Here is a 25,995-nt window from a genome sequence, read left to right as displayed (position 1 = left end):
AGAAGAGGAAACAGACCAACCTTTTGCAGGGACAGAAGCCCGTTCCTCAATCCGAGCTGATGTTTCCATAGCCAGATTGCTTCCATACTGACTAAAGAAACACCTTGCCTCCTCTACCCAGACTTCTATGCTAGGTCCCCCTAGGTCATTAGAAATAAGACAGTCTGACAACCACCTTGGAAGTTGGACTATTCTGATGTCTTCTGTGCTAGATTAGCAAGGGAGGGAGTTATCTATGGATATGCATATACAGAGTACATGTAGAGGAGTGACACACTTGGAAGTGTTTTGGACAGCGCTAACAGATTAGAACAATTGTGCCTATGTTAGCAAAATCCATACCTAGTTAAAATGAGTTCTACCGAAAAAGATTACTGTTTGTTTTCCTACATTTAAAATGAGCAATTTCCAAGGCATCCTTCATATTCTTAGGGAACAATTGGTCTCATCACTCAAAGTTTCACAACAGTTTACCAGAGTCAGCTTTTAGCATCAACCTTTGCCTGATGTGAGACAACAGCAGCATTTGATTGACATAGCAGGTAAAAAACAAAGAGGAAAATTACCAAACAGTAGATCTCAACTTTCCCTGAAGACACAGCAATAAGGAAGAATTTGCCTCAATTGGAAAAAAAATATAAAAGAGTACGGAAAAAAAGTAGGAAGACAAATGGGATGTTTTGGAAGAGATGGATTTTGCAAAACCAAGTCCCTCCCCACTGAATTTTCAAGGTCTAGGCACAAACAGCAGTTAAAGCTACAAATGGACTAAGTTCAACGCACCTGTAGTTGTTCTGGTCTTGACATTTATCCCCAGTTCTCTTACAGATTCACTAAAGTGTAAGAAACCTTTTTTCCTTACACCTCAGCCACTTCAAAGAAGTATTTTGTTTCAATCTCAAACCAAATGAAAGTCAGTAGCTTGAATTTCCCTTTATGTTTCCAGACTTTTAAGAAATACCAAGAAAGACAGACAACAATGCTTAGGTGCATTCCACCCGCACACAACCAGAAAAACAGAAACAAATTTCCTCCCCCTATATTGCCATTACTGGCATTTGGTGACAGTACAGAATTTGAAACAAAAGGAAAACTGAATCTATCAAGTACATATTCATGAAGAAAGTCACAAGATTCTTAAAAGAAGCTTGAATAAAGGATTATTACAAGTATTTCTGTGGGTAGGACAGTGGTACAGTGCAATATTGCTCTATTAAAAATAAAGAAATAAGTTTCTAATTTAAGGCAATATTTCTCCACAAATCCTGCAGACATGACAGCGAACAGAGCTGAGAAAAGGAAGAATGTGAAGTGCTTTTTCTTTAAACAAAGAGCAGCACTTTCAACGCTACTTTGAGTTTTAAAGAAAAAAGAAGCCTTGCTTCAGAAGTTTTAGCGTTCACAAGAGCGAGGCACTAAGAGCACTCCGGTGCAGGCAGAGTGCAGGGAGATGATGTGCAAGCTTCCACATTTATCTCTGCTAATGCATTTCACATACCGCTCCGCAGCGCTACTAATATTCAAGCCGTGAGCCTCTTCAGCAGAAATGGCAAGTCACACCAAGCTGCGTGGTGGGTCTGTCATATAGATCGATGCCCACGAGGGAACATGGAAGACTGTCACTTCAGATCTGGCTTCAAATCCAACTTAAAATGCCTTTTTCATGACAGACAGTCTTCATTTCCGACTCAACCCAGTGTGATTCAATTTTAACAGGGATACTTGCAGTACCAAGAAACACACAAAGAAAAAGCGTTCGTGAATTTTCATTCACTGTCAGCAAGTTTAGCGGAAGATTTAAAACTGAACAGTCAAAGACAAGTAATTTGAAGCCTAAATAAACTAGAACTTGTCACTTCATAATGCTTGTTCCCACATACAAATTTGCACTCCTATCTCTATTACTCTTTAAATAATAAAATTATAATTTATGTAATTAAGTAAAAAATGCAAGACCAGACTACATAATTCGTAATCTTTGAATTGCCTTTTATGTAACAAGTTTCTCCTTGCTCTCAGTAGGCAGTATTAGAGTGGTTATTCATACTCGGAACATCACGTGTGATTTCCAGTAGTTACATACATCCAAAGAAGATTGTCTTTACCTGCTGATATTTAAGATTAAAAAAAAAAAAAAAAAAGAAAAGAAAAAGAAATCAACTAAGTCTCTAAATGTAACTGTACAGAAATTTTCTGCTTTTGAAGCAAATTCTCAAGCTTCTGGATTCATTTCTCAAGCTTCTCAATTTGTTTCTTTCTGGAAGGGAAATCTGCAAAGGAGAGCTGCAAAGACCAGATACAGAAAGCAGTCACTGAGACTTCTGCCCCTTGCTTCCAGCACTTTTTCACATGTGCATCAAGAAGTGGCAGCACAACTCATTGCGTGCCATGCCAGAACATGATAACAGCATTTACCTGAACATCTCACTGCGTTTAAATGAACACAATTCTAGATTGTGTTAATATAATAAAAGACAAGACTGTTTTCACACCCACTTTACAGATAGAAAAGTCTGTGTAGGAAGAATTTAAGCTGGGTCTCTACCTGCATCAAATCAACACAAATCAGATGCAGAAACAGAAGAACCAACTGCAAAAACAAGCAAACAAAAACCTCACTATCACTCAATGCTACAGCACTTGCCTAAAAATAGTCACACTGTTCCATACAATGAAGTTCAGAGCGCTTGCTGCAGGACACAAATGTATGTATTTTAAATACAGAAAGACTGCTGCCTCCCAAACCAGTCACTTAGCACTCCCTCCCTTAATGTAACATGAATTCATCTATTTCACATCTTCTGCAGATCTGTCATGCAGCAGTGTTACCCAACTTGCACTACACATTATTTTCAAAGAGAATTAATCCTGCTTCAGCATTAGAAGTTGCTAGACCAAACTGAGCAATCCTGCATGTTTATCAAAAAGCTAAGAATAGCATGCCTGTGCAAAAGCCATACAGTGGTGATATTTCAACAACGTTCAAGCCTCTAATCCAAATTTCCTTGGACAATGATTTAAAGAACAGGTGCAGCCCAAGCATTTAGACAAAACCCTACCATCAAAAAATCTCAAAGGCAGTGCAACTCAAGCCAGTGAAACCAACTTGCTTATGGCAACATGGGAAGAAAATCTTTCTGATGTTGAAACAGATGTCACTGTACATTTTTCAGAACATGGCATTATCCACTGCTTTGTATGCATGGCCTCGCTGGATTTACATTACATTTCGTGAACACTCTATTAGCTTCTTTATTCCAGCTATATCCAAGTTAAGTAGGAATAGCATCGTCTTTATTAGAAGCTTCTATTTACATGAAAATTTACAGTAACCAATTCCCCTCATGTTCTGTTTTCTCCATAACAAAAGTTGTCTCATTTTATTAAGAAGTCTCAATTACAGACAACCTGATACAGCCAAGATATAATTATGATCAACATCAAACAGACATGCAAAGAAAGGGAAAAGTGCAGCTAGGACATCCAGCGTGTAAAGCACAGTGAATGTGATACCAGTTGCACAGTACTTAAATATAGTTAAGCTGCTCTTCTGTTATAAATGCAAGTTAAATGACAGACAAGACTGAAGCCAACTACCTGTTTTCTCATATAAGCATTGCAAGGTTATTTATTTATTTATTTATTTAGAGCAGCATAAACAGCGTATCAGCAATGCAAAAAAAAAAAAATCTGTTTGTCTGTCACTAGGGAGCATACCCTTACACTTTACGTCACGACCTGTGTGTACAAGCTGACAAGTATCTAAATATTTCTGCATTACAGCAAAAATCCAATTGGATTGAAAACAAGGCCTAATCTTTTTCTGTACAGACAAAACTAGGCTTAGGCAAAACACAAGAAGTCTTTTTGTCCTGTGAGATACATACTGCCCTTTCCCTACTTTCTCTACAGTCCTCTATTTGTGACAGTAACATCTTGCTCAAAGCTTGACTAACACACAGAATTTATTTCCTTTAACTTCATTTAAAATTACTAGAGAAATGAGAAATAAGAAATGAATAAGCATATTGCTAAACTGCAGTGTGGTGAGTGATATCAGCTACTTTGAAATGGCTAACTTAAGTACTAGGAGTAGAATAACTCTGATATTGTGGGAATTTTTTTTTACTGTGGCTTTTTGTCCAATTTCTGCAAAACATTCAGCAGTCAAATCCTAGGTTTTTTCTGCCATGAACAATCACTTCCATGAGCTGGAGACAAATATGACCAGCCTTGAAGCACAGCTGAGCATAGCACAGAACACCCAGCAACCTTGGATTTTCTTCACCCCATGGGGATTGCCTGTGTTGGAGTTTGCAGGGATGGCAAGGCTACGTGTTGTGGTCACAAGCTGTGGCAGCAGTTTGTGTGGACCAAAGGAGCCAACTTCACTGTAGCCTGGATAACTGTAACTGTAAAGCCACAACACTTGGTACAAGCTCTCTGCAAAAGGGATGCATCCCACTTCTTGAATCATAAAACAAGCACTGAGCTCTGTAGCACTGCTGCCAAGCCAGTGGTAATATCAAGCTAGCTCACTTTAAGCTGACTTTTATGAATGTAGATACATCTCCAAGACTCAAAACAAGACAAACAAAACCACCTGAACTAACAGGAAAGTGTGACAGCTTCCAGTTATAGGAAAGAAAGTCAAGCCATTAGTTTTTTCCTTGCTCATATTCCAGGAAATAAGCCAAAGTCCAAATATTGCCACAAATCAAGTCTCAACCTGGGTGGCCCAGGGTCATTCACACATGCTGCAATATACCCTGATTTTGATCTCACAGCTGATTTAATCTTTTCTTACCTATAAACAGCTTTAAGAAAGCTGACTATTAAAAAAGGCTAAATGCACGTAAAACAGATGGCATTAACATTTTCCAATTTCCAAAGGAAAATATTACGTCTCCAGAGTCTTACGAGCTATATTAATTTGATTCTCTGGGACAGACTCCAGTTCTGTACTCAATTATAAGGAACAGTTGCAAAAGTTTCTTTAAAGTTCTTAAAAGCTATCAAATTATATTCATGCTCTAGACTAGATCTTTCATATGTAGTTTGTCCTGTAGAATGGGCAGTATATGTCTAGAAGGAAAGTACAGGGATAGGTCTACAAATCAAGTCCATTTTTGCCCTTACAGATGCAATATTATTATCCATCATGCTGTCAGTCACAATAGCTTAAGAACTGGAAGGGATGGGACAAAGTCAAACCCCTTTCACATAATTCCTGTATCTGTTCATAGGTGACAATTCTATTGAAGAAACAGCAGATACCATTTGTAGCCCATAAATCTAAACCACAATCAAGAATTAAATCACTCTCATTCTGAGAAGTATACACTCCCCTGCCCAGTTAATTCTAAACAGAAAAAAATACCTTAGTCTATAAATTGAAAGAAATCCACATTCTACAGGTAAAATACTCCACCGACTCCCATTAAAGAGAAGAGCAAGGAGAAAGAACTAACCTGTTTGCTCACGAATCTAAAATTTAAACAAACGTATCAACTATTTTCTATCTTCAAAAAATATAGAGGTCCTCTGAACATAACTTCACTCACGTAAGCAGTTCAAAGACAGTCAGAAGTTAAGCTATGCCTTTAATTTCCTTCTTATGGGTAATGACTGCATATACAGGCATGACATGAGCTCATATAGTCTTTAATCAAATTGGGGGCCAATTACAGACACATAAAGAGCAATTCAGCTAATTAAATACAGGTTTCAAGGGCTGCTTTCAACGCCTATCAGCTGGAGTCCAGCTGTCAGACAAAAAACACAATTCTCTCATAGGTCCTATCATATCTTCAAGTGCTGTAAGTCTGTCCTAGATCACCTGGAGCACACAAAATGGCACAAGGTCTATGTCTGACACTTAAACCACTCAAATAGTCCCACTGACCTCCACATATCATCTGAAATAACTGTTTCTGAACATAAGAAGCTGACATAGTAACCAAAAATGTATTACGTTGGAATCCAAATGGTTCACCCTTGGTAGCGGACACAATTTTGGACCCTTAAGAATCAGTAATAGCAGGAGTCATAGTAGAGTTGCAGGTATCACCTCCCAAGAGGTTAAAATTCAAAACGACCATCCCCCTCAAACATCACATTACAGGTTCTATTATTAACCTGGTTTTGTCATAAAAGTAAAATATGATCAGAAACATATTTCTGAAAATTTGATGTTATCTCAATCTATTCCGTATGTTCTCTGCCATCAAAAAGCACACAGGAGCAATCTTTTATTTCCCAGAAATGTGTTCTGATTGATGTAACCAATTAAACAATAGCAAAGAGTCTGTTTAAAGCTAATGGTTCTTTCTCTATTCTTTAACATGGTAACAAAAAGTACATTTTAGATACAACAGAAAAGCAAAACCAATTCTACGTATCCTCATTTCTTTAGTATGTAAACCTGCTAAAGAGGGCCAATGAACACCGCAGTGACAAACTTAAATACTCAATAAGATTTTGCAAGCAATGAAGCAAAACACTCACCGTGTCTTGAGATTTATCTTTGACATCGTAGACCGTTAGTTTTATTTTCGTCTCCTCATAGATGGGGTACTCCGGTGGGAATGTCACACCAGTCAAAAACAGTGGATCTCTTGTTCCCTGCGTAACACAAGTAAATATTCAGTAAGGTAACAGCTGTGCAATATGTAGCATGCCATTAGGGATGCACGTACAGAAACAGTGAGCTCCTTAGAAGTAGTTAGTTGTTCATCTCTCTCTGCTGTAGAAATCCCAGTGTTACACAAAATTAATAACAAACTGGACAACTTCACAATTTTTTCACAGTGGAAAAGAATTTAAGTGCTTCTGAAACAGAGTTCAGCTGCATGCCATCAAACAGTTCAGTCTGCAGGCATCAATATGTGAAATAATGATCTGTAATAAGCAGTGTCCTGTGGTACTTTCAGGAAGTATTTCAAAATATACCTTAATTTAAACCCATAAATAACATTTCTTAGTTGTTGTGTAAATGAAGTCATAATAAAATGTCTATAGAAATGCTACAGAAACCGCGTATTACATTAAGGATACTGATTTTTTGGAGGGGCTACATTTCCTTTCTTTGGATAGTAATAGACTAAGACAACATTCCTATGTTTTGTAACATTAGGATCACATCTGAAGGCTGTACAAAGAAGTTACTGTATCATAATTTCAAATATATAAACAATTAAATTGATCATGTAAAATCTTTGCCTGTAACTCCTTAATGTTCAATTATAACCAAAAAAGCCCTCCCAAAGGTTACGAGACTAGTATCCTTAAATTCTCTATTAAGTGAAATAAAGTTTCTAGCATGATGAACATAACTTCACTTGCCAAAATAGCTTTCCTGCCTCCTCCTCCCCCAAAGCCTGACTGTGAAAGAAGCTAAGAGCCTTGACAGAAATTGATGTGTTTACTCATGCCCTCAAACATATCCTGTATCAGGAGATTGTGTTAGGAAATGCATGCACTTCTATTAAAAACAAAAACAAAAAAACAAAAAAACAAACAAACAAAAAAAAAAAAACACACAACACTATTCTATCTTCCACACGACATCATTCCAGACAGTCTGCAATGAAACATCCTGAGCAGATACAAGGTATTTGAATTAAGCAGTTTCAGGACGGTAGGTGGCTGCAACTATAACCATTTAATTAGTAGTTAGGTGGTATGAAGATCACAAAGAGCTCATGAAATATTCTCACTGTGTTTAAGTTAAAACAAGCCTTCGGTAAAGTAAGTTCAGGTGTGTATTTACAATAAGACTTCGCTGTTCTTAATGAATCTCTACAGCAAATCAAACAAGTTACACCTACATTGTCTGCTCAGACTTAAATAATTTTCCATGTAAACAGTTTTTGCTGTTTGTGACACTAATGCTTACAGGGAAAATGAAAACTAGCAAAACAGCCTGAGACAACTTGTGCTGTATTATGCAATTCAAGTTACTAATTATTTTATATGAATTCAGACATAACATACACACTTCTCCTAATAGTAGGCTAATATTTTTCAAGTTGCAAAAATGTCAACTTTCCAAAAGAGAAAAAATAAACCGAAGTATAAATCTACTTAACGTGCCTGCATTCTTCTGTAATTTCAAAATACTTTCCATACACTTCACATTTAGCTTTATTTTGCATAGTCTTGCTCTTTCAAGAGCAACTACTCCCTGTTCAGTCTAGACCAGTGTGTGAAGAAGCGGAGTATTTTCTATGTCTCTGCTTGGAAAAACAGAGCTTTCATGAAAAGGCAAGTTCATTTCTAACTGTTTGTCCTGGTCAAATGCCAAGAACTACAGAACACTCCTAGGTATGCCCTGTTAACAGCTAGAGCGTGCTTGCCTTACTTAAGACTATGCACTAACTTGCTTTATTTCTCATTCACTTTCTCAAGAAAAAAATGAGCAACTCATTAATCAACATGTTAATTGAATAAGAAAGACTCTCACCTCCACGATTTCAGTGCTTGAATACCTCGTCAAAATGTGCTCTGCTGGATGTACCACTGAGACTTGTATAAATGTATTCAGCTTCCGATCACGGGTAGCAGCCACTAGACCCTTGCATGCTGGAGACAGTACAAAAGAAAAATAAAATACTCAAATGAGAACTCTGGGAAAACTCTGCCACAAGCACAGGACAAAGCAGACCACGCTAGCTCCAGATCAAATCTCCAGAGACAAGCCGATTTAACAGAGGAAGTACCTTGGAAGTAACTTACAGAAATAGGAAGTCACATGCTGCAGAACTGAACGGAGATTTCGTTTCCACTAAAAATACTCACAGCTTCTGCAAAGCTCCCTGCCAGAGGCTCATCAGCTCCGGTATATGAATGCGCGCGCACATACCCACACACACACACGTTGGGATAGTGGGTAATTTTACATAAGCATTCATTTAATTTGCCTCAAAATCTTCGCAGCCTGAAATGATCATCTCTTTTCTGTCAATTCTCACAGTATATGACCACTTGAAAGACATTCTAAACCAGTTCAATGCTATCAGTCATTAGACTGGTTTACATAGCCTGACACCACATCACCAACTTTTCACTAGAACTAACGGAGAAAAAAAATCTACATACCCAAAAGCAGACAGCAAAATAACCAATTCTTGTTAGTGACTGGCATATACATGAAAAGTGTAATTGTATTCTGGCTATATGACATCATCATTAAAACTCATTTTACTTGGTAAATATGGAACAATCCCATTCTTGTTTAATAATTCATTCTTAACCTAGACTTATAGTCATGCAGATGGTCAAGTTCACTCAGACTAAAATACCTCAAAGCCTTCTGGAAGAAAACTGGGGGGGGTGGGGGGGGACAGGGAGGGAGGAGGGTAAAAGCACCAAAGAAAAAAAAAGGAGGGGGAAGAAACAAAAGCACAATTAATTGCTTTGCATACAGGACATGTACTAACAGGGCATTGGCTCAAAAACAAAACCCATGCACCTTATATTCCGTAATGAACACACAACAGTGAGTACTGCAATAAGATTTATCCAGCATTTTCTGTATTGCATAGAACTACTCTGGGATCCTAGAATCCTGGGGGAAGAAAAGAAAAGCCTATGGTTTCAGAGAGGCTAATTGTCAAGAAAGAGCTAGGGACATTTTCTAACAGTCACTGCCAACCAGGGGCTTCCTCAAGTGCAGCTGACCTTTAACTTTCTAAAGGTGAGGCAGATTATCCTCACAGTAAGCAAACCTGGTCTGATGAGAAGGCAAGGAAAGCTCTGATGCACACAAAAGGCCAACTCAGCTTGGTTTATATTTTTTCCCCCTTTGGGTTTGCACCTGCTGATTGAGTATTACATAAAAAAACCTGCCCAAAGGTATTGTGTTTTTTTTCCCCTACTCTTCCATAATGGTTTAAAAGAGAACAAGAAAACAGTTAAATCCAACTTTCATGGAATATCTTTAAGTTTCTGCTTTAGCACAAATTTCCAATGATACTGGTCAAGTCTCAAGCTGACCTTCATCATTTGGTGGTAAAAAAAAAAAAATAGGGTAACAATAAAGGTTTGTGCACGATGGAGTCTTCATGAAGTAGCACCAGACTTGAATAGCAAGTTGCCAGCGATTCTTTATCTCTAAGGCTCACCATACTATTGAAATCACTCTAAATATCAGTAACATCTGACAGGCCCAGCAGAATTATTTCAGTATATTTACTAAAAAGCACTTAAAGCACAAAAGGTCGGGCAGACACCTGCCACTTTGAGCTACAGCCTTTCTAAAGCTCATCACAAGACCCTGAAGTAACAGTCTGCCAGCAACCACACCTGGCATAATGAATTGGTACGAAATCATCAGAACTTCAACTTCCACTGACAGCCACTGACACCCCAAATCCTTACACCGCCATCCAACCCTTAAATGGCTGGTCCACTCTGTATTCCTGCTTTCAGAAGGCAGCACTTTAGGACATGCTGTTTCAAAGGAACAACAAGAAAGCTGATGTTCCCTACCAGAACCTGGAACACTAACAGACATTCAGTCAAATTTTTCAGAGCCATCACAAAGGAAGGCTAGCAAGCTCACATTTCAGTGGACCTCCAAAGATGACAGGAATATATAAGAAGGTAAACACAAAAAAAGACAAACTTTGTGGGGAAAAAAAATAAAATACAGAGGCTGTAGCAAGAACCCTACAGCTGAAGTTTTATAAGAAGTACTAGTGCACGGTGAACAAAGGTAAATCCCTCAATAAATGGAAGCTTGATTTACCTATGGAATATCTCAAAAACATGAACCAAATAGGACTAAGTTTTCTATCAGCCTATTCATACAGGCTTTTATGCAATTGAAAAAACTTTAAAAGATAGGAAGAAGACTGTACCAAGTGGTCACCATCTTGATGGTATCTGAGCACAGGAGACCATTCATTTCTATGACTGTAAGGAAACCAGTAAGTAAATCATTTCCTCGTAAACAGGCAGCCTAGCAACATGATCTGGAATTTTACTGGATAGAGTTGATGTGAAAATAATTCATCTGCATACCTCCAGTTGGGAGGATCAGCACAAAGTACCACAAGTCTCTGGGCAGAAAGATAGATGAAATAAAATGAAACACTCATCTACTGTGCTGACAGTTATTTGTGCCTACTATGACATGGGGCTACTGCTGCTCACAGCCACCCTTCAGTCAGAGAAGACACTCAATAAGGTTGTCACTGGCAGAGAATAGAAGATTTGGAGTGACACAGAATGTGTCAGTTTGGGCACTCCAGCACATCACTTCCCTTAAAAATGCCCTGAATGACATGTTTAACAAAACGTAAGGGCTTCTTTTTAGCTGATAGGAGAAGTTTGTTTTATCTTACTCACATCCTGTCCAGTTCCACAGCCCCACTTGGAATTATTGCCCCTTGAACTATTTTACAGGCAGCACCTCTGACAATCTGAAGTCTTCCCAAAGAAACAGGCAACACTCTTTGGACAGGTTTAACATTACATGGCTATGCAAGATAACACAAACTGGACGCTCTGAATTTAAATAGATCTGTTGAACATGACCAACAAGTTATTCAAAAGAAACTGATGAAAATACAAACACAAAATGCAGAGCAAGGCTGTTTTCTTAACACAGTGAAAGCAGGTAACCTAATGTTAATATACTTCACACCATAACCTACATTCACGCTGACCATACTTCGGTCACACTACTTCTCAATACCTCACTATGCTTGAATTAATTCTGGAAAAACTCATCAACAAAACTCAGGGAACTGAAGTGACAGCTTGTACTTACATGCCAAAGTTATATGAATCTACTCATTGTGACTGTTGACTCAGTGTGCAAAAGCCTGAGTCATCCATTCCCCTGGTGATCCCATCTCGGCTGAGCCTACCAGTGTACAATGAATGTTTAAGGAAGAACTGCATTAGGAATAATTTATGTTTTCGTATCAACAAAGCACAAGTTAAGATAGCAAGAAGAAACCATTCCTCTGTGTAACAAACAAGGAAAAAGAAGGAAAAACACAGCAAGGGAATCACTACGTGTGGAACAAGATGACAGGCTGAATGGAAACAGCATTCTGGAATATGTTTTCAAATATATGTTTATGTATTGTCCAAAATATTATGGTCTATGTATAAAACTGTCTTACCATTTGAAACACCTTAAATAATAAAATATTTAAACACTGGTATCATTCAGCACTTATTTCTAAAGAATAAAAGCAAAGTGAATATTAATTAGTTTCATTTTCATTGCTGTAGCTGTTCTATGATTAAGGCTATGAAATTATTCACAAATACCAGTAAACAAGTGCTCCTTTGCTACCAGTCATGCCTATACATTGTCACGCACGCTCTGCTACCACGCATACAAGCTGTGTGTGCAGTAAACACAAGCTGGGTAAGAAGATGTTTGCTTTCTGAGTTCTGCCCCATGCAGTATTTCCCTGATATCCATCCCTCACACACTGCATGCTGCTGGCTGCGTTCTTCATCTTCTCCACCTGGGTGCACAATGCATGCAAAGACAACACAAGGCAATGACTGGTTACTGCTTGGCCAGAACCAAGCCATGCTGCAAGCAGCAGAACCTAGCTTCATGTTTTCAGTAACAGAGACATGGTAGAGGGGGAATTTTCTGAAAACATTAGTGGTATAGAACAGAGAACAGGGAGAAAGTCTAAAAAATATACACTAAAGGAGAACGGGGGCACTAAAGGAGAAGCAGTGTGGAAATTCTTCAGCTACCTTCCCTGAAACTACAATGATTCTGACCAGGTGTTCAACATGGCTCCAAGCAGCAAGTCCACTGCAGCCAGAAGAAATGAATCTGGCAGAGACATGTGCAGATGCAGCTTCTCCCAGAATTGAAAAAGCTCCAGCAGCTGGAACAAGCTACGTGGGCAGAGAGAAAGACAGACATCCTCTGCTCAGAGTTGTTTGGGAGAGAAGCCAAGGACTAGACTAAAACTTTGCAATGTTTGTACATGTTGGACAGTAGGGGAAATAACAACACATTGGTGAATGTCTTAACAATCTAGGGATTCACAGGGTCCATGTGTTAGCCAACATTGTAATTAGTGAGGTAGCTTTTTCTCTAACCAGTGGCAGAAACAACCCCATTTCCCATGACTTCATTCCTTCCCATTTTCCAAACCCAGACACATGCCAAGGGAGAGGAATTAACCACTATCCCTGCTTTCTCCACAGCACGCTATTTTGCATGCACTTGGAACAGAAGATCAGCAGGATCTGAAGATAAGTGGCATGGGAGAAGCCTGTGTCTCACACAGACATATATATGTGAATATCATGTTCAATTTTTTTTTTCCATTTCATTGGCATTATAGCCTCATTACTATCCCAAAGCAACTTAGTTTATAAATAGTAATGTACAGTCTGTCTTTATAGACAAATTAACTGAGGTGTAGCAATTCCTTAGTGGGCAAAAGGACACATTAACTAAGAGCACTGCACAATCAGACTTGTGCAACGTGTAACTCTGAAGCGCACATTTTATTTTCCTCCACCCCAGGGGTGGTATAAGAGGAGAATGTGTGCAAAGCCACTGCTCCTGCCTCCACTGAACACACACTGCTAACCAAGCTTGCTGAGAAGATACCTCCAGCCAGGCACACAAAGGCTTCAGAATAATCCCAGAATAATCCAATTTCTGAATCTACAGGGGAAAAAATGGCCATATTTGATTTAGGATTGTAAAGATAACTGCAAGAGGGAAAAGAACAGGAGAGAAATGCGTCATCTGTACCTCAAAACATGCCAGAAAGCGACTGAGGCAGTGTTTGAGGACTGCTAGTAACTCAGGATGGTGTTAACGGCCACCAGCTAGTGTCCCACAATTAGTTTCTGTTTTTAAATCACGAATACTACTAACTGGATATCCCATTTATGTGTCAGCAACAATGCTTCAGTTTACTGGTGGGTAAGAACACCTCTGCCTAGGAAGTAGAAAGGACAGATGCCCACACTACAAAGAGGTCAATCCCACAGCAATTTGCCATGTGGACTCCCAGTGAAATTCACAGCATAACCCTGAGTATTAAGAAAGGACATCCAAGTAAAGCTCCATTGATTTTTACTTAAAAAAGCTTTAAGATCACATTTCCTGTCTCTGGGAATGAGAGCCTTGTATGAAAACAGAACACCTATCTGTTCTCTGCAATGTACAGCTGGTTCCTGAAGTAACCTAGCTGCATCACAAGGAAATGCACATACATAATACAGTTAAGTATCCTTCAGGGATGCTTGTAATTAACAGTGGGAAGAAAATTTCTACCAACAGTCCAAGGAAAAAAGATGATGAGAAAGTTGTATTAGACGAAACAAAGATACCTATGGAATTTCTACAAATACAGGTTTAAAAAAAAATCAAAACAATATTAGCAATAATGACTGTAAGTAATATTTCACTATGCTATGTAGAAAAACATCAATCATTTCCCACCTTATTTGCAGCTTATTGAATACAACTATTCAGGAATCATTGAAATAAGATAGAAACAAGGGCTGCTGGGAGAAAGCACTGTATGCTGATGGGAGATGTGATCATGCCCAGCAGTCAAGATGCAAGCTGTACTCAAACCATTTGCATAGGAAATGATAAGACTGGTTGGAATTATCACTGAATATCTCAAGTGCTGAATTTCAGGACAAGTTCTGCCCACTCTGGGTTTTGCAGTACTAGAGAAATGTCAGTTTGTATTTTGTGTTTTACTCTAAGTTTCACGGTAGAATAGAGCATCAAGTATGGAACTTATAAACTGTATCCTACTTTCTCCAAAAAGCTAAAATAAATGCCAAGGCTTAGACCATAACTTCGCATGGATGATACCAGCAGCAATAATAGTCATTTCCTGAGCGTGGGTTTCAATTCTTATGACGTGTTAGAGCAGGCCTTTTTCATACTGCTTCCTTACCATTCAGCCTAGACAACTCCAGTTATTTATAGAGCATAATTATGATAGATGCAAGAAACTCAGGAAACTGGCTGACTGGATCAACGTACAGCTCACAGGCGTTGTATTGTCACTGAAGAAGGGAGTGCGTGACTACTTGAGTTAACCACCCATTCTGTGCGACTTACGTTTAGGTCGTGCAGTTAATCCGTTACTAACTTGTTAGATGATCTGCTCCAACACATTCATTGCTAGCAATCACACACCTCCACACTTCAGCTACCTTTGTGTTCTAGACTCATCTACACACTGGCAAGGTCACGGAAGTCATTTTCTAGCTTTGCTCAGACCAGCTGGTTTCTTAAGTCATGAAGCAGAGAACAAACTGCTCTGGATTTGTATTTTTTTTTATCACCTTTACCTTTGGAAACTCTAGAGTACCTTTTTATACAGTGCCATATTCAGTTATAAAAGCATAATTGTTTCAAAAAATATTACATTTCCTTATTAAGCACACTGTGCATATAACAGTACAGTTCTCAAATGCTGTAGTAGTCTACAGCCAGCAAAGCAGAGCTTTTGCTCATATTTTAGGCTTTTAGTTACCATCTATACCTTCTGTCCAAAGCTATTCTGACTGTGGCACTGCCTGTTAACAGTGTTTTTGCTCTGCCCTGAAGGGGACTTCAGTTCTCTGGTGATAGTAATGAGGAAAGTGAAAAAAAAATGCTTCAAGACAAAAAAATTGTTATGCATAACTACATTCCAAAGTATATTTCATATCAGAATCTGTTTTGATAAGAATACGCTGCTATTCTAAGGCTGAAATTTATTTTGGCATTGTTGGCATTTTAGAATGCCACAGAAATGTTTAAATGTCTGGGAAACAGAGTTAAATACCACTTCCCCTTTCACCTTTTCCCAATATTGTCATATCAAGTATCTAATTAAGATTTTAAAAAAATGAACTTGCTGTAATTCCAGATTTCCCACAATCCTAAAAATAATGATTACAAGTTTAAGCACCAGCTGAAGCATTAGGAGAACAGCAAATAATAGACTTCCTTTTTTCTTTTAACTATGAATTTCTTTATACTGTAAGCTCACAGCAAGTGTCTGTAACCTGCAACAACTTCTCCCAGATTTTATAAATAAAATAGATTCTGCTCATTCTTAACTTTCTCCATCTTTGCAGAAATTTATAAATTCACAAAAATATATCAGCAACATTACCAGAATACGAAAGAAACAAATAGCCAAATCTCCTTCACGGGAAGTTTTCAGTCAGCCCCATCTCTTTTTATTACAGCAGCATACATGGCTTACTTTAACATAAACATTAATACAGTGCTATACCAGTTGTCAAATGAAACTTGTGGTTTTGATCCTCAGTGCATGGTATTACTGTACAATGCTGTAGACAGAATCTTTTCCCCTATTATGTAAATAGAATGCAGCTGTTCTTTATCCTTACTCTAAATCCATGTCTTCACGTGCATCCTTACGATGCATGTTCAAGGCTTGGTAAATAAAGAAGCTTCCCTTCCAAAATAAAGCACTGCAATCAAGCAACACAGAGTCCAGCAACTATGGCAGACAACAAGCTTCAGAAAGTACTTGGAACATAACATGAAGTCTTTTAGTGAGCTTCTTCACTACAGTACAGCACACAACCGCTCAAAGGAGCTTTAATTAAATGAGACACACACGATTCTAAATAGAAATCAAACTACAGGAAACCAGACCTCAGCAGGGACTGATCCACTCTGCTTCCTAAGGACATTGTACAGCCTGTGCAAGACTTTCGGATCCCACAACTATACTGTTGTGATTACCCAAGGTAGATGATGTTGACATTGACTTGAGTACCCCTAAGCAATAGTGTATTTTTAGCAGCTACCATAAAGGATGCCTCTTTCGCATAAACTTTCCTGAAGCCAGCTGTCGTGAATTATCTGGTAACCAACCACGCAGCCATAGCCCTTCAGCCCACAAGAAACTGTGAGTGAATATCATATTCATTTCTTCTTCAAATAATAATGTTACATAATAAATGTATTAAGAAATATTAGTTAAGAGTTTAAAAAAACCTTCATTTGTCTCTATCTCCTGAGGATCTGAGATTTTAATCCAGAATGAAGTAGGTATTGCTGCTCTTCACCACAATGGGAGCACACTCGTCTCGAAGTTAAGAAGACTGCTAGCCCATTTTAGTTTTGAAAGCAATTCATTCACAGTCTCTACAGCCAGCAATCTCCACCTTACCAGGCATTAAGAATTCTAGTGTTCAAACAACGTTAAGACCAAGTTCTTCTGAGATCATCATCATCTGTGAAGAACCACACTTAAAACATGGCTAATCACAAAAATTTAAGTGTCCATAGCAGTACTAGAAACTTTATTATCAGAGGATGTGAGCAAAACCATAAAGAAAAACATTTTTTCAAGTATTTTGTTTGTTTTGAACCCCTACCAAGCACCTCAGATAGCCTGGTGTGCTTGTTACAGCCACAGCAGCCATGCTGCATCCAGCATCACGTGGGGTTTTGCAGCGCTTCGAATATAGTTCCCATTCTACCATGGCCCACAGGGGAACTTGGTTTTCAAGTCAAATCTCACCTTAGGACATGCATTTCAAAACTTCCAAAAATAAGTACATCTATAACTAATGTGTTCAAAAGGGGAGGATGACTTCAGTCTTCAATTAATTAGATGTTTTTCTTTTTATAGAACTTCTGTTCCCACATATGAGGATTAAAAAAAAGTCCACTGGGAGATGTTTTATAACATGAAAGTATTATCGCAATTATTTCTATAGGCATATTTAGAGATGTATTTAACAACTGCCATTTGAAAGACAAATGTTCAGTTAACACGGTGCAGTACCATTAAGAACCATAGAAGAGCTATCGTGCTTTGAGTAATTTTTAAAAGGTTCTGTTAATAATTATTGGCCTAGCAAAACCCAATCGTTTCATGGCTGTTTAGTTATTACCATTCTGCACAACAAGAGGCACGAACTGCACAACTACTGTAATCTGGAAATGATTTCCTTGCTATTTGTCTCCTTAATTATCTAAACCCTTTTGGAATTATAAGGTGACTATCTTCAAACAGAAAGACACATGAGGAAAGAGATAGGAGGCCATCTCCAGAGAACTCTTCACTAAGTGTTTTGCAGACTGGGCTAAAGATTAGAAAATGCCAACTGCAAAAAGCGACAGCAAGAAGTCAAGAGAAAACTCACAAAAAGCCAGACGGCCACAAGTGGGTTTTCAACAGAGTACTCTAAGCTTTCACACACCTGCTGCCTAACTCCACAGACATTCAAAGTCTCCAGATATTTAAGCTTTCGACTGCAAGAGGTCCCTACGTGCCTGCAGGTCAACTTCTAGGCATGTCCCAGATGCATTCACAGTGCTGAGCAGCTCTGAGCCCATCTCAGGCCCTGTCAGAATTTGCGAACCCCACACCGATCTTGACAGTCTCAGGCTGGCAGGTAGTGGCAGGGCACAGCTGCTAGTCCACGCTCCAAGAAAACATCACTGCTGATTTCTTTCACAACACACCCAGCAGGAAGGCTGAAGGAGAAATGGTACCAGTTTCCCCTTTTAATTGAGTGAAAGCACTGGACCAGAAAGAAGTCAGATGCAGGTCGGATCCAGGTCTATCATTCTGCATACCTCTACTTTAGCAGCTACAAACCACAGAAATTCATCAATTATCACTCAAGAGAAAGCACACAGAAGTAGACCTCCAAATCTTCCTCTTGAAGACATCCTACCTTGATTAGAAAAACAAACAAGCAAGCAAAAAAAAAAAAAAAAAAAATAGAAAGAACGGAAGAGTTACTGCCAGCAGCCGTAGAGGGGACCCAGGTAAGAATCTGAACAGCACTTTCTGTATTTAACATTAAATTGTCACTCAGTTCAAGTCAAGGACACAGCCACTGTCCTCTGAAGAGACTCCAGAACTCAGGGCCATCCCACCCAGGAAAGGGCATTGATCATTAAGCAGTCATCCTCAGCTTATTTCTCTTTCACTCAAACTCATCCTCAACTCTTTTAGGAGTGGAAAAAGGGGGAAGAGTTTCAGTTGAAAGTAAAAAGCATGCACTTCAATTTTACTCCTGGCCAACACCGCTGTAAATACATCCAGTAAACATTTTTTGCTCTGTTTGCATTTTAGAAGCATTCCCGCTAGTAAGTCTCCCATGTGAAAACATACAGGGGAAAAAAAATCTTCACATGCAAATATACAAAAAAAACACATTAGAATGAGCACTTATCAGCTAGTATCCCAGGCCATAACCAAAGAACTTTAATTTCACATTTGCTGAACTATCTGTGGCTCCAACTTGCTCCTTGCCCAAGAAGCAAAGCAATTCATGCTGGTATCATACCCTTACCTGAAGTACACTAAATGTACCATAAAATCACAATCACAGAATCATCCAGGTTGGAAGAGACCTCTGAGATCACCAAGTCCAACCTCTGACCTAACACTAACAAGTCCTCCACTAAACCGTATCCCTAAGCTCTACATCTAAACGTCTTTTAAAGACCTCCAGGGATGGTGACTCCACCACTTCCCTGGGCAGTCTGTTCCAATGCCTCACAACCCTTTCGGTGATGTTCTTCCTAATATCCAACCTAAACCTCCCCTGGTGCAACTTTAGCACATTCCCCCTAACAAAAAGAGAGTTAAGAGTTAAAACTTAAAACTGCTTGAGTTCAGATGGATTACAATTTTTAAATCTTAACTTCAACATAATTATAAGAGATAGTTAGAGATCCTGAAGTATTTCTAGATCAAGGCAACAGACACCTTAGTATCACCAGATGGTACAGAACATTGTGAGAGTCAATTGCAAACCAGTCAACTAACAGAAAGCTCTAAAAGGCACCCAAAATCCTATTGCCAACTTACATGACAAACGTCTATCACAGAGACCCCAGAAACATTTTGGTTAGAAAGGACCTCTTGAGCTCCAGTCCAACACCTGTGTCTACGCAGGGTGAGCTACAGCAGGTTGCCCAGGACCACAGTCAGTCAGGTTTTGACTATCTTCAAGGAGGGAGACTCAAAAACCTCTCTACGCATTTTACGTTGTGTTTGGTCAACCTCACAGTAAACAAGAAGTGTTTTTGTTTTGTTTGGTTGGTTTTAATTCTGATTATGGTTTTTTTTTTAATTTGCATCTGTTGTCTCTTGTTCTTCACTGGGCAGAAGAATGTGGCTGCCTCATCTCCACTGTCTCCGTCTAGCTATTTATACACCTTGATAAGATCCCCGAGACCTCTCTTCTCCAGGTTGAAAAGTCCCAGCTCATGGGATATGATGCTCCAGCTCCCTTAATCATGAATGTTATTTCTTTCTTCCTAAATTATTCCAATAATTCTGTCCAATTATTCAAAAACACAGTATTTCTTGCAACTACCCAGCAGAACTCCCAGAACCATAAGAGACATAGGACATCAGCAGAGAAAGCTAACATTTCAGCCACTGAAGCATAAAAAAAAAAAAGCAATAAAAATGGCTCTTAAGCAATCGTTGCTGTATATACAATTTATTTTTTAAGTAGAACTACAGTTCAAAATTTTACAGCTACCAGATCTTGTAGTTTGATGCAAAAAAGCCCTTCTATCAGTAAGAAAAGTGTAGTTTTAAAGGATTTATAAAATACCTAGATTATTCTTAGTAATGCAAACTACAGAATACACTAACATTCGTTGCTGAAAATATTCTGCAAGCACTCTATGCCTTCTAAGCTTCTCTGACAACAGCAGCATAGTTCAAAAAAAAAAAAAAAATGTCCTGAACAGTTAAAATGTCAGCTTCCTAGGAGGTTCAGAAATGTTTGAAGGAGACAACAGTGCCAGGACTGCCATCCAAATCTCTGTTGTGGGTAAGCAAGTCTTACAGAGCTTTCTGTACGAACAAAGAACACCTCATCCTGCGTTGGCTCATTGCTCTCTGCGTATAAATGTCTGCAGAAGAAATTATTCTCAGTAAGAAACTAAATAGCCCTCTGCATTCAGATGTGTTTCCTGCAACCACAAACCAACCAGTTCTGGACCTACCCCTTGTTATGTAACAGAGAGGGCACATCACCATCAGGTCATTTAAGAGCTGTACCTCGCGGAGAGGCTGGTCATACCACGGGAGAGTGGGCTGACTGCCAGCCTCAGCTGGGAAGATGCTGCCCAGGAACATTGTTTCCACAGCAGAGAACTGCTAGGTAAGCTGTCATCATTCCCTGCCCAGCTCAGCCACCCAACCACACACAACTCTTCCACTCACTCTACTCCATCAGTCTGGCACCCTAAAGGTGTAACAGACCCCGTGCATGCACACCCACACCCCTCCCAAATCAAGGCTCAGTGCACGAGATCTCAGTGGCCCATGTGGAAGTCATGCTACAAAGTCTGAAGAGTCACTTGAGAGAACGGGGTTCAAAAACTTGAAAGAGGGCATAAATTGGCAAGACAAACAGGAGAAAGTACACACCGTAGGTGATGTATTTTTGGGGAAAAGCAGGAAGAGAAAAATATTAAGGAAAAAAGAACAGCATATGCCAAAAATAACTTCCCTTTAGCTTAATGATCTTTAATCGTACATTGTAATGAAGTAGTTTAAAAATACCCTGGAAACACAAGTTTTCAGTTACATTGGAATAATTTAAAAGTTTATGTCACATTCACTAGAACACCTAATACTTCAGAAATCAAGCATTAAGCCTGTAAAAATACTAAGAGACAAATTAAGGTACCTACTGAGCTTCTTTTTTTTTTTTTTTTTAATACCTAAGTGACAAATTAATAAGACCAATTTTGACTGAATCACATCAAATGCCTACCTATATCAATAAATTCTTAAATAACTAACTCTTTTCCTAAGAATCTTTCCATGAGCTTCACAATTTATCATAAAGGTTTCTGATTCTTTGAGTATTTTAAGCTCAGAAGCTACAAGCAGGTCAGGCAGAGCAACATGAGTACCCACATAAGGTTCAGAAGTGGTTAACCCACAGATTAACCCATGTACCATTTTTAATATCAAGAAGCAACATTTTACTGAGAAACCTATCAATTTTGTTTAAGATCTGAAAAAGAAAGGTCCTCCATACTCTTATCCTCCTCATTCCGTGGCCATGTAAGTTCAACAATTTTCTACCTCTGGCACAATTTCAGAATTTGTACACTTCTGACAGAATTTAATCCTATTATCTATTGCATCACTTGAGCACTCTGTTGATAAAACCCTGTCTCTCAGAACAGTTAAAATCCATAAAAACCTTTCAAGTGTTAAATAGCTTTTCAAATTCAGGTATCTACAAACTCCTCTCTAAATAGATTAGCCATAGCTATTCAAAATTTATCTCTAGATACATTTATATCACAACATGTGAGAGTCACTGTGGTATAATCTTTATTCTATTAGATTTAAAAGCAAATATTTCGCTTAGTCACAACCCTGATTGGTACACGTTCATATTTACATGATTGTCATCTCCTTTTGCCTGGTAGCCCAAGGAAAAAAAAGTATGAAAAGCAAAAGCTTCCAGAAACAGGAGATATTTAAATATCACAGAACAAAACTACCTGAATACTGTTTGCACATGGATTTACTTACATTAATACCCCAAAACATCCTCGCACTATTTATGACTCGTATTCGGATGTTAGTAGTTGCTCTACTCCATCACACCAAGTGCACTGAATCAGTATGATCTACCTGGCATTAGTGGCTCATCGTGTGCTCTGACCTACTGCAGAGCAAGTACACATCCCCGCACTTAAACCCACCATGGTGAATAACTGCCACACAGCAAGAAGTTTTATATAATTTAACCTCTCTAACCTGCAGAAATTGAATTTACAGAAGTCATAAATGCTTAGCGAGTATCACTAAGTAGCAGTAGATATCAACAAGTTGGAAGCATATCCATGACCACTTCGATACAGAATTACTCATTAACACAAACTAAGTAGACAGAGTTAGCAAAAATGACTAATGCTATACTAAGCATAATGAGTTGTCAGCCAGGAAATATATCAATACATGGAATAGATATCTTCAATTATATTCTACACAGAAATATATATATTATATTCTCCCTATGCAGTACATAAAATATATATTTATTTCTATATATAAATACCTATATTATAAGGGAGAACTTTTTGAATTCTCTCAACATGTGACGAACAGACAGACCAGTAGCTGAACAGTTTCCAAAGTTTCACTACTGAAAATTTCCGAGTTCCTGCATAATCAGCAATGTAATTGAGATTAATCTTTAAGGACTGTGACAGCACTCTGTTCTCTGGCTGCAATGCAAATTAAGACAGTCCCCACCCCAAAGAGCTAAAAGGCTAGATTTCTGAAATTACAGCAGTGCCTAGAGATACAGATTTGAAAAACTGGCCTCATTCTCCAGAACTGGAATGCAGCATTATCTGGAAAAACTGAATAAGGATATGAGTTTTGGAAAGGAGTATGGCTTGCAGTTTCACAGTATGTTTTTTAAATTATTATTATTTGGTTGGTGTTTTTTCCCCTCTTCATTTTCTGATTTTTTTTTTAATTTTTTTTTTAATTTCAAGGATAGAGAACATTCTTGAAAGATGCTTTAAGGTAGTGAACACTGTACATTAGCAAACCACGTTGGTACAGTACATTATGTGGGAGGGAAGGGTGGCAGAACGTAACGAATGAACTAATACAACAGAGAAATGGAGAATGCAGGTTGGCACTGCCAAGTGGAATGGGACAACCTTCTACTGGAATGAGACTGAATATGTTCATAACAGATGAGTCAGACAAGACTAAAAGGTGGCAGTGTTATAAAGGGAAAACATTAATACTTCTTTTTTCTTTTAATACTTCAACAGTGACATTATGATTACCTCATTACATCAAAACTGTCTAAAATTACCAAGTCATACTGGTAAGATCCAGCCAGTGTTGGCAACACCATAGATAAAGATATCCCTTTTTCTTGGACAGGGTAGGAGGCATGTAAAATTCACGAGTGCTGCTGTACTTTTAAAGAGGCTTAAAATGACAAAGGAGCAGAGCTTCAGAAAGCTGCCTATAAAAAAAAATATAGTTCTTGGGCAAGGGCTATGACAACCCCAAAAGCTTTGTCAAAAGCTAACAAAGTACTGTGGGAGGACAGGTGGATAAAGAGGTTGTGGTATCTTGGTAAATCCGTCCTCAAATCACTTCTCAGCAATGCTCATTTAATGCCTGCATATCATATAGAAAGCTTATGAGCTCCACAGAATGCAAGAAAACACTATGGATTTTACTCTCCTCCCTAAGTGACTGACCATCACTTAGCTCTGGGTGACGCTGCTTATTTATTTGATCGATGCACATCATCCTGCTCTATCACCAAACACTGCTGAAAAGGAGAGGACAGCATGACATGAAAGGTGAAGGGTGTTCACAGGCTTGGAACTTGTCTGATTGCACTTCTTGCCTCAACATCACACAAGTCTCTTATCTCAAGTTCACCTGTGTAAGGTGGGGAAAAAACCTCTGAAGAGTTATTTTGAAAACATGGCAAGTCCTAGTGTCAAAACCACTCAAAACATGCCCATTATACTAGGCCTGAAATTGGTACCTCTTTGGAAGGGTCTCTCATGTCCAAGTTCATCGTAGCAATTAGAACTTGCTAGGAATAAAATGCCATTTCAGCATCTTATGCTGTAGTGCAAAAGCCCCAAAACAGCCTGAAGCCCAAACAAGCAGTTCCCAGAGGAGAAGAGAGGATTCCTTCCAACCATATGAAACCTTTGCTATTTACTTGTTCTGTGCAAATTAATTCATCTTCATCTATTTTGTCATTGGGATGAATCTCAATCCCAATACAGAGTTTTATATCAGTAAAACCAGGAAAACACACCTGAGTAGGTCATTGTGTAGAAAAAAATTGTATAAGATCAGACCAAATTCATAATAAATTCTAACTTTTAACCAAAAAAAAATCAAGTTTTAAGACAGCAAAAGCATAAACCTGCTCTTCATGTGACTGTTAAACTAATTTGATTCACATGGCCTTTAAAAAAAATAGGGAAATAAAAAACCTAGAGCATACAGTGACACTTTAATTCATAGAAAAAAGATCACTTCTCTTTTTACATGCTCTCAGAATGTGATGATGATTTTCTTTTTCATTTGACTAATAAGAAACTATTAGTTGCTGAACTGAAAAACTGAAAGCTGAGTTAGATGGGAAATTCTGCTAGAATCAGGAGTCTGATTCCAAGCTTATGGTGTTGATGAAACTAGTATTTTTGCTCATTACTCTTCTAGGAACAGCTGCTGCCAAAAAACCTCCAGATTATGTTTCAGAACTGGAAAAAAAAAACATTTGGTCATGGTCTTTGAGCAGCATTGATGTACCATTTAGGTTCAGTATTCAGAGTTAAATCTGCTTCAAGACCTTTTCCAAAAGATGCCATCACAATACTACCCTGGGAAAATGAAAAAGACAGTGAAGACTTTAAGAAAAAAAGGTTATCTGTGTTTAGAGGTAGACAGCTCCTGTATCAACACACCACTTGGTAAAATGGAAATATAAATGCCCTAGAAAATTTATGTTTTTAACCTTTCATCTCCTCAGTTATGTTTTCTATGAATTGTGTGCTATTTAATGAGATTTTGAAAAAGGACCTAACTGAGACTTACATTATTCTATACTTTGAAAAGTACACAGAGATTACACAACAACAGGACAGTCCATCAAGTTTCACTGCCCTAACATACCTCCCAAGAAAGGGAAAGCTTTTGCATATGCTCGACAGGTGCTCTCATTAAAATGAGTACCTGACTATGACTACAACATGTGCAGAGATATGACTTCCTAGGCAGCTATCTAGACAATTATACTACACCCACAACGGTAATATCCTCAGCTGTCTCCACACCTCTAACCAATTAGGGAAATTCAAGAATACTGAAATGCATCCAGAGAAATTCTACTGGACATTAAAACAGTAATGACCTTTCCATTTAGATTTTATTTTCTCCAATGTATTTCTCCATATTAATGGCACATTCATTACTGAGCTCAGCTCTG

The 25,995-nt window shown here is 38.4% G+C and overlaps 1 protein-coding gene across 3 annotated transcripts in view; it reads right to left on the bottom strand.

Moving 5' to 3' along the window:
- INPP4B (inositol polyphosphate-4-phosphatase type II B) overlaps positions 1–25,995 on the bottom strand; it is a 300,152-nt gene that overhangs the window by 158,331 nt on the left and 115,826 nt on the right. For all 3 annotated transcript variants that reach the window (XM_082758698.1, XM_082758699.1, XM_082758700.1), the window contains exons 7-8: positions 8,465–8,583; positions 6,508–6,624 (exon numbers count right to left, since the gene is read on the bottom strand). In XM_082758698.1, coding sequence (XP_082614824.1) covers positions 6,508–6,624; positions 8,465–8,583 — 236 coding nt within the window. The remainder of the gene's footprint in view (positions 1–6,507; positions 6,625–8,464; positions 8,584–25,995) is intronic.

The sequence above is a fragment of the Aythya marila genome (assembly GCF_965140915.1).
Source record: "Aythya marila genome assembly, chromosome: 4".
Taxonomy (NCBI): Eukaryota; Metazoa; Chordata; class Aves; order Anseriformes; family Anatidae; genus Aythya; species Aythya marila.
Note: the sequence above shows the minus strand (reverse complement) of the source record. Positions and strands in the feature narration are given on the sequence as shown.